The 12,904-nt window shown below is 60.7% G+C and overlaps 1 protein-coding gene across 7 annotated transcripts in view; it reads right to left on the reverse strand.

Moving 5' to 3' along the window:
• The window catches only part of UFD1 (ubiquitin recognition factor in ER associated degradation 1), a 13,263-nt gene continuing 359 nt past the window's right edge, over positions 1 to 12,904 (reverse strand). Inside the window, exons 1-13 of one of the 7 annotated variants that reach the window (XM_088828408.1) lie at positions 12,333 to 12,465; positions 10,967 to 11,073; positions 10,808 to 10,851; positions 10,552 to 10,584; positions 8,737 to 8,858; positions 7,845 to 7,975; positions 6,795 to 6,867; positions 5,142 to 5,210; positions 4,411 to 4,476; positions 4,151 to 4,198; positions 3,535 to 3,623; positions 2,922 to 3,003; positions 1 to 119 (exon numbers count right to left, since the gene is read on the reverse strand). In XM_088828408.1, the coding sequence (XP_088684534.1) occupies positions 45 to 119; positions 2,922 to 3,003; positions 3,535 to 3,623; positions 4,151 to 4,198; positions 4,411 to 4,476; positions 5,142 to 5,210; positions 6,795 to 6,867; positions 7,845 to 7,975; positions 8,737 to 8,858; positions 10,552 to 10,584; positions 10,808 to 10,851; positions 10,967 to 11,073; positions 12,333 to 12,335 (942 nt within the window). In that variant the 5' untranslated portion in view covers positions 12,336 to 12,465 and the 3' untranslated portion in view covers positions 1 to 44. Of the gene's footprint in view, positions 120 to 2,921; positions 3,004 to 3,534; positions 3,624 to 4,150; positions 4,199 to 4,410; positions 4,477 to 5,141; positions 5,211 to 6,794; positions 6,868 to 7,844; positions 7,976 to 8,736; positions 8,859 to 10,551; positions 10,585 to 10,807; positions 10,891 to 10,940; positions 11,074 to 12,332 lie in introns of all 7 variants that reach the window. The other 6 variants (XM_088828406.1, XM_088828407.1, XM_088828405.1 and 3 more) reach the window with 6 other exon arrangements.

The raw sequence follows: 12,904 nt of genomic DNA on the forward strand, positions 1-12,904 counted from the left end.
TATGTTGCAATTATTTTATTTTCCAATCAGTCAACAGTCCCAGCTTATGGCTTTCTTCCCTTTTTACGCAACGACTGTCCTTCTCCAGAGAAAGCAACGAATCTGCCTCCGGCTTCATCCTGTGAAGAGAAAACACCATTTTCAGAAACTCCTTGGAAGTTGACTAAAAATGCTTTATTCTGTTGACTCGGGTACCATCCTGCCATCTTCCTTACTCACATTTAATATCTTTGAAACAGAAATGTAAATTATCACCTACTGAACTGAAAACCAGAGTAACTACTCTACCACAACCTTTTTTCTCAGGGTGAATATACATTGTTTTGCAAAGGCATCCCGCTTTCAATATAGAACATACAAAATATACCCCCTAGAAGCAAAACCACCCCAAAAACACACTTCCAGTCCCTTCTGTGTGCCTCCACAGACACTGCCTCATCTCAGGCCACACGTCTCCTCTCGCACCAATTCCAGCCCGGGTCGCTGTTATTTCCAGCTCTGCAGCACTGAAGCTGCCTCGGTGAGCAGTTCAGCGTCTCTGCACACAGCTTTGACTTTCCCTAGAAGCTCAACTCCTCGGCAGACGGGTGCACTTCTTTAAGCTTTACAGAATGGTAACTCAGCAGCCCTCAGTCTACCAAGCTCTTCTTCCAGCAGAAAGACTGCTTGTTTTCCAGAAGCTCTGAAAACAGCAAGCATCTGGTCCATGAGTTCTGCTGCTAGTTGGGGAGACTGCCGCTGAAGAGGACCCAGGCTCCCAGGCACCACTGACCACCCGGGGCAGCTAGTGTTTCTCGGGGGCCCGTGCAGGATTCTCGTGGTGGCAACCACGCAACGGCACGCCGAGGCCGAGCCAAGCAGCGTTCCTTCCCTGCAGGGCCTCCGTCTGTCCTATGGTTGACACCGGAGCCTGGCTTCTCCCATGTGCACAGATCGGCCACAGGAGGGCCCCTCTGACTTCACCGTTCGAGGAAGCTGTCTTCCAGGCGCTTGGGGCTGTCCCCCGCCTGCATGGGCCACGCTCCAGGGCTGCACACAGCCGTGGGGAGGCCCTGCTTCTGGGGTGGCAGGCTTTCTCATTTCTACCCTAGTCCCTGGTCTCAGTGGTGTGTCACAGCAGCCTCCTGAGAGGGTACAGAGGAAACCTTTTAGGGAGCTCTTAACTGAGAACATCTCGCGGCTCACGGACGGGGCTGGTGCGAGACTGCTGGGGCCACCAGACCACCACCACAGGCTGGCCCTGAGCAGACACACCTCACAGCGAGGCGTGGACCCCCAAGGCTCAGGGGCCGACAGCATGGCTTCCCCGGAAGCCCCGGTCGTGGATGGTAGGTGGCTGCCTTTCCGCTGTGTCCTCACAGGCCTTTCCCTGGGGTGTCCGCATCTCCTTGATGTGGAACAGGGCCCACCTAGAGCCTTGTCCCACCTCACGTCTGGAAAGGCTGCGCCTCCAAACACAATCACACTCAGGCCTGGGGGTGAGAGCTCCAGCACAGAAGTCTGAGGACCCTGCTCCACCGTGTCCTGGCTTATGTCCAGCGAAGACGCCGCTGCTCCTGACCCATGGCACGATCTCCACCTCCTGGAAGCTCTAGGGTCTTCCCTCTGCCCCAACCTGGAGCTGTTTCCACTCACTGTGCTGGTTGCCTGGAGGGCCCCTGTCTGGGGAGATTATTTCCCTGGTGCTTCCTGCCCCTTCGGTGTCTTTGAGTTCCTGGGACGGGGGTGTTGGCAAGGGGAGTTTCCGACTGCAGTCTTCACTCTGGGACAGTGGGCTGGGATCTTCCCTGGGCTCTGCTGGCAAAGCTCCTCCAGCTGCAGCCAGCCCAGCCGAGGAACTGGGCGGGGCAGACACCAGGGACGGACTATCACCGCCACGCTGAGGGCCATCCAGGGACTGTGACACTTGGCTCTTCTCCTGGGGGCATGGCCGAGTGCCCTGGGACAGATGCTCGGTCCTCAGCACAGGCCCTGCCACCTGCCCCAGCAGGGCTGCGGCGACCTACTCAGGAGCCTTGATCTCCGGGGCTCCCCCACGACCCCCATGTGTCACCTGTGTCCCAGGACAGGCAGTGGGAATGCACCTGCCAGCCACCCCATCACACACCGCGGCCTGGACGTGTTTGCGCACACCCGTCTCCCCACCCTTCCGATGGTCAGGGATGAAGGAGCCAGAGGATGCCCACGAGGCTGGCAGGCCTGGCTGGCAGCTGGGCTGGGGCGAGCAAATGCCTGGGGGGGGGACCGTGTGAGCTCCTCTCAGCTGAGCAAGGTCTCAACACGGCGTCAACTTGATGAGCATTAAGGCCAAAAAGGGCTGTGAGTGGGTCTCTGAACCCACCTTGTTCCCCAAGGGACTGAGCCTCGAGAAGGAAAGCAGGAGACCAGGGTCTGAGGTGGTGCTAACCACCGAATCTGAACCACCAGCAGTCAGCAGCTGGGCGGCAGGCTGTGCAGGGTTTCTGAGCCAGTTCCCGGCACCCAGAAGGGCCTGGAAGGCGGAACCTCCCCTCTCTGCCCTGGGCTGAGGGAGGTGTGTCGAGTGGAGGTGCTGGGATGGCTGCTCAGTGGTCAGCTCTGCCCGAGGCCCGGGCACCCTGAACACCACCCTCCCCCCGGCCCCAGCGCCCCCATGCCCCCGTCCGTGAGAGGAAGACGGGCACAGCAGCTGCCCTGCAAGGCCATCTCAGTGCAGAGCTCTCGAAGCCCAGGCCAGACCCGCACAGGAGGCCAAGGAGCTGAGCCCTCGCCCGTGCCCACCACAGAGCCGGCAGAGTCCACACAGCTTCAGCAGGATGGCCAGGCCACAGGGAGGAGAGCCGGGATGAAGAACACACTAAAGGAAGCCCTTCTTCACGAGGGAAAGAATCCCCTTGTCACCAGTAGCCAATGAAACTTGTTATGACTCACAAAACACTCACCTCCTCAACTTTCTTGACCAGCGGACGTGAGTTTCTGATGAACGTGATCTTACCGAGTTTAAATTCATAGTTGGGAATCCCTCTATAGAGAGAGAGAGGAGAAACGTTGGTGCCAGAGGAAGGGACTAGAGTCCACGTGTGAGCACAGAGAGGAAGCAGGCCCGCCCTCTCAGCTTGGAGGCTGCACCCACTACACCTCAGGCCTGCCAGAGGTGCCGCCCTGTTGACTCCGGGCGGCAGAGGGCACAGGGCAGGGTCTCCTGGGCTCACAGCAGCGTCCTCCAGCCTCTCACTCCTCATGCACTTCACGCCCCAGAAGGTTGGGTGCAGACCTGTCTGCGGCATCTCACACGGCCAGCGGGGACACAACTCAGCCCTGCTGTCACCGTGAGGGCCACCAGAGCCAGGACTTTGCCCCGAGTCCCTGAACCAAACAACCGGGAGAGGCGGCCGGGTGGTCACTGACGGCACGAGTCAGGACGGCCGGGTTCTGGGCAGGACACAGGGCTGATGAGGTTTGCAGGTGGCCGGGGGTGGGGCAGTGCCCATGACTCCGCAGAGCGCGGCAGGCGGGGGCCTGGGTCAGGGGGTGGGGCAGGGCCAGCACACCCACCTCTTGATGTCTCCTGGCCTGACTGGGGAGGGGCTGGGCTCCACCCCCTTCTTCTTCCCGTCCAGTCTGTTTCCGGAGCCGGAGAAGGCCTAGGCGAGTAGACTGGGGCTGAAAGGGGTCTGGGGCAGGGGACCGCCTTGGGAGCGCAGCGCCCAGCCACCGGGGCCCAGTGAGCTCAGGGAGCCCCCCGCTGCGCCACCCAAGGCACTGGCTGCCAAAGATCCGGTGACACGCCTGGCTGGGCCCATGGCTCAGCACTGTAACCTGCCTCCCAGCCTCAGGCTGAGCCTCCTCCGTGCTCCCCCGCTTTCCCAGGGACGGCAGTAGTGCGGGAGGCCACCGTGTACTGCGGGACACAGTCCAGAGCCCACAGGGGAGGCCACGGCTGGTGAACCCACTAACGGGCTCATGTGTGTCTGCTGTACTATTGCTACTTTCTGGTAGGTGAGAAGATTTTAAAAAGTCGGGGCTGCCTGGCAGTTGCTGGGAGGACTCAGAAGAAAGCGGATGGAAAAGGGTCTGGAGCCTGAGAAGGCGCCAGGTGTACGTGTGTGGGGTCCCCCGGTCCTGGCTGAGGTCCCTGGGGTGTCACCGACAGTCACGGAGCGGCACTCACGCGGAAGCCCAACTCCCCGGTGTAGCCACTGTGGTCAGCTTCACCTTCCTGGAGGGACAGGAAAACAGGACACACTTCTCAGCGGGGCCCCAGCCCTTCCCCGGGACCTTCACTGCCCCTCTGCCGGCACTGGACAGCCAGGACACACGGGGCCCCGGAGCAGGGATGGGCGGGGGGAACACAGCTGCATCGGCACCGGCCGAGGTGGAGCCCCACGGTGGGCGCACAGAGCCAGGGAAGGCTGCGGGGGAGCAACTTACAGCTGAGTCCTCGTGCTGGGCCTGCCTCTCTGGCTCCTTGTAGCCCAAGGGAGCGTCGAAGTCCACCTGTGCCGGGAAGAAAGCGCAATGACGCGGGGCCGCGTGCAGCCTCTGAGCTGCACGAGCCACACTGAAGGGGCCACTTCCTTGATGGTCACGTGTTACAGAGTCACAGCGAGACTTTGGCGCTGCGAAGACCTCCCCAGTTCTCTCACTCACACACACACACACACACACGTGTTCTGTTCTGAGCATCACTGCAGGTCTGCACACCCACCCCAGTTAAGATCCAGAGCAGTTTCAACACCACAGGGACCCCTCCCTCCCCAGGACTCCACTGCCCCGTCCTGGCTGGCAACCACTCCTCTGTTCTCCATTCCTGAAGGTTGTCATTTCAAGAACACCACATAAACGGACCCAGGCAGATGGAACCCTTCTGCTGGGCATCTTGCCCAGAAGCCCGGCGTGCTGGGCCGCTGTGGGGACCAACAGCCTCCTCTTTGGAATTGAGTAGCCCCGCCTCAACCTCCAAGGAGATGGGCTCCTGGCAGGGCTGACGTGCTGGCCGTCTCAGGACCGACAGCAGCCCTGACACTGATTACAGGTCAGTGCCCTCCTCGGAGGGTCCGGCAGCATCTGCACCGCGCCCCCCAGCAATCCCAGGGGCTGAGTGACGCCTGCCCAGGGCACCGGCCAGCAGGACCCCAACGCCTCCTCCCACGGCCACTCACGTTCATGTCGCACTCGATGATGGACACAGCCTTGTCCGGCTTGGTCTCCATCACCCGCAGCTCGTAGATCTGGCGGGAGAGAAGGGGTTGGTTCCTGGCAGCTCTGGGCCCATCACACTCGGGTCGGCACTCCCGGCCCCGCACACACTCACTCCCCTGATGACAGCCTCCCTGGCCAAACCTCCCGCTGCAGACAGCAGAGTGGGTACCCCCCGGGGCTTGTCCCTCAGCTGATCACCCTCCTAAGTGACTCAAATCTGACAAGGCCATGAGGCAGCAAACTGCAGGAGACCCAATGTCTATCCCAGGAAAGTTCACTTCCAGAAATTAACTGTCAGCAGACAACAAGCCAAATGCTGAGTGAGATGGTGCTGAGAGAGTTGGCTCCAGCACGGCTCATCGTGGGGTGCGCTGAGGCTGCCTGCACCAGACTGGTGACGTGAATGCCGCGGATTCCTGCATGACAAGGCAGAGGCGCCAGGGCTTCCCAGGCAGCCAGGAGGAGAGGAGGCGAAGGCCAGCTGCGGTGTCGGGGACAAGCGTGGGGACCACGCTGAGCCAAAGGGCCAGGAGCAGGGGGCGGCCCTCTCCTGCACCTCCTCCCGAGCTATCTCAGCCTTGCTCTCTGCCCAGCGAATGTCTTGCTCTTGTAATGAACAGCTAAGGCAGCTCCACCACTGAGAATGCTGAATGGGAGGGCAGGTCCCCCAGCAGAGAGAGAAGGCCCGCTCCTCGTCTGCCTCGCAGGCCCCCGTGACTGACAGAAGCGGGTCTGTCACCGGGCGGCCTCTGGCGCCGCCGCCACGATCAGGGCCGCGTGGGCACGCGTGTCCACACCCCGGCATGTGATCACTTCGTCTGCAGCTGTTTCCAAACGGCAGGCCACGACAAACGTGGCTCACGAGACCAGACGTGCTGTCACCAGAGACCGAAGGACTGCCCTCCAGCCTACAGCAGTCCCGAGGGCACCACTAAACTGGAGTGCTGCTTCCAGAGAGCCTGGTACAAGGCTCCTCGGCATCCATGAGGCCCCTTCAAGGGTCCACATTCCCAGGCAGGCCCTGACCCAGACCTCACGCCACACACAGACGGGCGACCAGCCCTCAGCACAGGCTGCTGAGTCTTCTCGGAAGGGCCCTTTGGAGGATCCAATCTCCATACTTCCAAAACTGGAGACCCTAACATGCATCTCAATTCTACGCACACCTGAGCAACTGTCCTTCCCTTACCGTGCAAAAAAGTCACTATCTTTTATCATCAATTTTTTTTCTGCCCTTATACTTTAAGAACAATGACATTAAGGTTGCCTGTAATCCAAAAAGCTTAAGATAAGCAACATGGAAAATGTCCCCACGAAGCTAAAGGGAACAAGACTATTTCTTAGTTTATGAGAAAACACAGAAGTGTGACTCAAAACTTGTAAAACTTAACAGTAACAGTTCTTAGGACTGCATGTCTCACAGAGGGAAACTGTCAGATAGCAACCGGCATCCGACCCTGAAGAGTGTCTGTGTGTCTGTGTGTGTGTGTGTGTGTGTGGGTCTGTCTGTGTGGGTGTGTCTGTGTAACTGGCGTCTGCTCCCACAGTGTGTGACAAACGGGCTCCCGCTCACAGCCCCGAAGCCCCGGCACGTGTGGTGCTGAGACACTCACCTTCTCATTGTAGTTGATGGCAATCACGTCCCCAGTGGTCAGACACGCGAAGTTTCTCAATGCATTTTCTAATCTGCAGACACACACAGTCAAGGCCAACAGAGCAAGGTGGAGTCCTCACATGTGAAACAAGTGCCCACAAGGGGTTCACAGCATCAGGTCACCCTGTGTACTGAACAATCGTGTGCCCAGTTGGGGCAATGATTCAGTAACATGACAGAAGCACCTCTAGCATGTGGTAATGGGGTGACCCTCACTCTCCACTGAGAGAAAGAACCAGCCATGGAGCAGTGAGACCCCCAAACCCTGAGAAAGGCAGATCTCTGAGGTGGGAGGCAGCTAGGCTTCTGGGGCCAGGGGTCAGCTGAAGACAGGAAGAAGGGGCACAACCAGCCTTCTGGGGGACACATTAGCCAAACCATGCACTTCATTGCATGTAAGTCACACCTCAATGAGAATTTAAAACATCCTATCGGACAAAAAAAGATCAAATAAAACGTAGGTAAAGTTCCCTCAAAAGTGAAGATGTTTTCATTTATACTTCTGCTGTGTCTACCTTTCGGGCAGTAACTTATATTTTACCATATATTTTAGACTAAAAACGTTTAATAACAACAATCTTAAAACAAAAAGTAGCCTATAAGCTCTTTCTTTAAAAAATACTATATACTTCTTAAAACTGAGTCACCTTGAGTGCCCAGACAAGGGAATAATGCCCAAACACAGCATGCTTCATCCTCAGCAATCTACTGATCTGTCTTAAAGACCAAAATCAAATATAACGCACAGCTCCAGACGCGCCACTGGGCTTTGTGCCAGGGTCCCTGGAGAAAGGCACAACTGCCCTTGGACGGGGTCCGTGGGGCACCCAGCACGCTCATCCAGGCCCCCAAGTCATGTGGACGCACCGGCCCAACACCTGTGCTCTCAGGTCAGTGTCGACCACGACTGCTGTGCTGCCCCCCAGCAGGCACACCCCACGGAGGCTGGCTGTCACCCGCCACCTGAACAGCTGCGCTGCAAAGAACCTGTCTGTCTTCAGAAGGATACACGGCCTTGGGGTTGGTGATGTCCAGGAAGTCGGGGCTCTGTGGCTGGAACTTGGAGTATGTGGCTACCTGCAGGTTGACGCTTTCCACCTGAACCAAGCCGCCCTCCTCCAGCAGCAGGTTCTGCATCATCTGGAGGGGAGCAGATGGGACGTGGTAGGGGCGCGGCCGGGGACCGCGGGAACACCTGGGGCAGTCAATCGCTGGAAGGGCAGCAGGCAAAGCCCCAACTTGCAGCTCCAGGCCTCCCCAGGCCAGAGCCTTCCCACAGGGACCACCCCCTACTTCACCCTACCCCCAAGACCCCACGCCACCCTTTCTACACTGCCCGGGACATTTCATTTCCACATAAGACCTCGTGAACACAAGGGCCCTCGGGTGCCTTCAAAGCACCCACAACACTGACAGCAGCTGGCAGTCGCAGCAGACAGTGCTGAGGGTCAAAGGGCACAGGGGCAGCTGCAGGGCCCGCACACTGGGGACACTGTGGCCCAGCCCCACCCACCCCCAGCTCTTCCTGCTGCCACGGGCCCCACCCTGCAGTGCAGGTGCGGCTCTGCCGGCCTGTGGACAGTACTGGGCCAGGCCGAGTGCAGAGAGGCTTAGTCCCCACGGCAACTGGGGGGACACAGTGCTCTGGACACTCAGGTACAGCTACATGCATGCACACACACACAGACACCCAATAGGGAGAAAAATATGAATAAAAATCTAAAACTCTGTATTTGGATCATATGAAAAATACTCCTGCTCCATCACTTAAAAAAAACCTGATCCAGTAAATAGTAGTTTAACAGCACGGCTGTGGTTTCCAGGCGGAGTCCTGGAGCACCGCGTCCACGGCCGCACGTGACAGCCTCCCTGGGGCAGGGCCACACAGCCTGGCTGCTCACCCAGTGCGGGAGGTAGCAGATGCCCTCGTCGGCCACGAACTCCAGCACCCCGCAGTGTGTCACTCGGTCCGAGTTCTTGTTAGTCAGTTTGAACAACATGGGGTAGGTGATGTTAAGTCGGCCTGAAAACAGCGAGAGATGAGGCTCAGCTTCTTCCGGGAGGAGAAATCCTGCCACTAGACCCTCCCCAGCAGGCACTAGGACCCTCGTGGGGCTGAGCCCCACGCGTCTGCCCACCCAGCGGACCCTGGGCTCCAGCTAGAGATCAGGACATCTGCTGAAACAGGAGCACAGCACCACTGACATTCGTGCTCGTCCGAAACCCCAGCTCTAGAAAATGATGTGTTTGCGCTTATTCACAGCTTGCCCATCAACCAGGTGCTGGGCAAAGTGGGCAAAGTCAGAAGCGCAACAGCACACCTACGAGAGTGCCCAGACGCTCGTGCCAGGGAGGCTGCTGGGGGGTGCGAGGCTGGTTGCCCAGAGGGGCCGGCAGCAGGAACAAAGTGCCTTAGGCACTGGGCCCTTGTCACCAGCATGCCCCAGGCTGCAGAGCTGTGCAGCAGACTAAGGTGGGTCAGGGTGATCGGACTGATCAGGAATCCAACCTTGGGTCTGAGATTCTCGCCACTGGAAGAGACCCACCCTGTGTTTCTCAGTCCAGCAATTTTCAAATCACACATTGTGATTTTGAGCAGCACCGCAGGGCGCCCAAGCTTGCTGCACCCCCTCACCTCCTCTACCCACAGGATCTCACCCGGACAGCTCCTCCCGTGACTGACGAGGTCTGTCCAGCAACGGCCTAAGCCCTTGTCCGATCGACCCCTGAGCCTCCTCTCACGTCCGTGTGCCAACACCCCTGGTCTCAGTCCTGGGTCAGCTCCACGCACGAGTCAGGCTCCAGGCCGGCCCCTCTTCTGCGATAACTGGGCCTAAGGGCCGTGCCCCGGGTCTACTCACCCCCAACCCTGCTGAGTTGAGCAGAACTCCAGGCCTCCCTCCGTGGGTACAACGGCTGCAGCCAGCGCTACCTCAGGGCCAGCCCTGCCGCTGCCTGGGGCCCTGGCTGTTCACATAGCACAGGCGCCACCGAGGAAGCATCACTGCCCCCAAGCAGCCCCACAGGCGGCTCCGTGTGTCCTGTGCAAGGCGAGAACGCCAATCCAGGGAGTCGCTAGTCTGGAACCAGGTCAGGCAAGGTGCACAGCCCGAGCCAGCACTCGGTCCCACCGAGCTGCCCAGTGGGCACCTGACAGTGTGGACCCCCCGCCCCAAAGGACTCGGGGTCTGTGGTCAGGGTCTCCCTAGTTCCAAGAGTGGAGCTGGGGTGTAAGGTCTCCAAGTGGCTCCCGTTGGAGGAGGCGTTGAGGGAGGGAGAACAGTGTGGCCTTTCTCATTCCTGCTAAGAGACAGGTGAGGGCGGGGAGCAGCTCCTGGGGTGGAGAGCTCACAACTGTGGCTGGAGCTGAGGCAAGAGGCTCGGGGAAACAAGAGGTCTGCTCACAGCATCCTCCCAGGGTCACCACCGTCCTTGAGGGGAAAACCCCATGCCTCCAGCCAAGGGCATCAGCTACCCCAGCAGCATGAACGGCCCTGGCGCTCACACCCGCCTTTAGTCTGCATAGCACCCGGGTGGTGGCTGTCAGAGGAGCACCCGCAGGGCTCAGCCTCCCGGCCCAGCGAGCACCCTCCAGGGACAATCCCCAGCCAGCCCTGCTGAAGAGTGCCTCTACCCGGGGGCTGCGGGGCGTGCATGTGGTCCCAGTGCCCACGTTCACGTCACCTCTGTCCTCAAGTCAGGGAGAACGTACTTACTGAGCTGGTCGAGGGCTGAGGGCGGCATGATTACTGTGGAGAGAATGTTTAAGACATGCTAAGAGAAGGAAAACTAACAGAAGACAACAAAACCCAGGGTGCGCTTTCTCTTGCGTCTACACAGATACTCAAGGAGGCTGGGGGGCAGGCAGAATTTCACACTGATCTGGCACAACAAAGCTGACCGGCTGAAAGTTATCTGACAGAACCACAGCCCTCAGCCGTGAATGTGATCACAACAGGACCCTCACCCCACCTCTCAGCCGTCCGGGGCCGTGACACCATGACAGTGGCCAGTTCCTGTTCACATGTAGATGAGGGCTGCTGAGGACTAAGGCCCTGCAGGCTGGGGCGGGAAGGGTTACGATTCAAAATAAAACAGCACATACTCTTCCCTCCTTTCTCCACATCTGACCTGTCATTAGGCCCCGCAAGCATGGACACAGAGAAGCAGCGGTACTGCGTGGAGAAGCGGTTCTGGAAGACCCGGGGAATCGGGTGGTCGAACATGTTGAAGGAGAACTAGAGGGAGGAAAGAAATGCTGCACTCAGCACAGAACATAAGCCCCGTCCTCCCATCTGCAGCCAGAGCTGGTCAGAGCAAGATTACCCAGCCGCCACCTCCCAAGAGTCTGGTGCACCTCCCAGCAGTTTCCACCAGCTGCTGTGCCCTGGCCTTCCGCCCAACTCGTCCCCGCTGTTCTCAGATGGCCCCCAGCAAGCCTGTCCTTCACCTCTCCCAGCCCCCAAGTCCCCTACCAGCAGGTCCCAGAATCTCCTGTGATGGCCACATCCCCGCCCCCGACCATGCTCCTGTCATTCCGTATTCAGGAGTGCCACCGTCTGCTGGGCTCTGGTCTCCAAGCACCAGGGAAACACCCCTAAGCAAACAGCTCCAACCTCTGCCCTGGCAGAGCTGAAGTTGAAGACGAGGGAGACAAGCACAAGAAACCACCTGGGTGGTGGTGTTCTCAGCACAAGAGAGAGAAAGGAACCGAGAGCTCTCGGGAACGCTGTTTCAAGAGGATGATCAGGAAAGCTCTCTCTGCAAAGACCAGAAGCCAAGAGCCCTCCCCTGGCTTCCAGGACCACCCTAACCCTTCTCTGGACCTCCTCTGCTCCACCCAGGTCCAGGGCTCACACCCCTCTCACGGGGCGCTCCACCACACCACACCCCTCCCTCCCGCACACAAGTGAAGACCAGACACAAAAGAGGGAACGGACGCCAAGCACTGAGCATGGGCACCAACCTGTCCCCGCCCCGCTGCCCTCCACGGCCCGGCGCCAGCACACTGCGCAGCGCCCGGCAGTGTTCCGGGCTTGGGAGCAGAGCTCCCCACGCTGACACACTCGGAGGCGGTACACCGGGCGGCACGGTGCTCACGCGGCTCAGCGGGCAGACCAGCTTCCAGGCCTAGAGGCCTAGCGTCCGTGGCCGGCACGGCGCGCCTCCCTAAACCGTGCGTTCCCGAGCCGACGCCGCGACCACCACGCCCGCCTCGGGGGCGCCGCCCGGGCGCACCGGGCGAGGGGTCTCGGGGCCGCGCTGTTCCGGGCGCTGGGGCGGCAGGCCCGAGCTCTCGGGGCCGGCCCGGGCGCCCTCCTCTCACGCCGACAGCCCCCAAGTCGACCCAGCGCGGGTCCGCCGGAGGCCGACCCGGGTCCCCACCCGCGAGGCCGCGCCCAGCCGCAGACGCCGGCGGGCTCGGGCCGCGTGACTCGGCACCGCTGCGGCCTCCACGTCGGCCGCCGCGGCCGGCCCTGCCCGCCCGGCCACTCACCATAGTGGCCGCCTCCGCCTCGCCTCGCCTCGCCAGAGCGCGCCGCCGGGAAACGCCGCCGGGGGAGCCGCCGCCGCCCCTCTCCCGCGTGGCGCCGGAAGCCTGGGGCTCGCCGGAACCGACGGAAAAGCACTTCCGGGCGGCGCGCTCGGCCGGGCGCGAGGACCCGCAGCGCCTCCGCGCGCGCGCAGACGCGCCCGCGACCACTCGGGCAGGCGGGCAGCGCCCCCTGCTGACGAGGCGGGGCCCCGCCGCTCGTGCCGGCGCCGCGCGGCGCCCCCTGCAGGCAGAGGTGCTGCCGTGCGCCGCCGCGCCGCGCGCCGGAGGAGCTCCCCGCCCGGGGCGCCAACCCGCGGCTCCTGAGGGCGGCCGGGCTCTGCGCCGCTGAGGCGCCCGGGAGCTCCCGAGTGCACTGCCCTGGACGTGAAGTCGCTCCGTCGGGTCCGACGCGCCGCGACCCCAAAGACCGGAGCCCGCCAGGCTCCCCCGTCCGTGCAAGCTCGAGTGCGCTGCCGTTTCCCGCCTCGGAGGACTCCTGAAGTGTGCATGAACTTAATTTGTGGCGAGGCTTC

Source organism: Moschus berezovskii, chromosome 19 (assembly GCF_049115385.1).
Source record: "Moschus berezovskii isolate FMDL1 chromosome 19, NW_MosBer_1.0, whole genome shotgun sequence".
NCBI classification, from domain to species: domain Eukaryota; kingdom Metazoa; phylum Chordata; class Mammalia; order Artiodactyla; family Moschidae; genus Moschus; species Moschus berezovskii.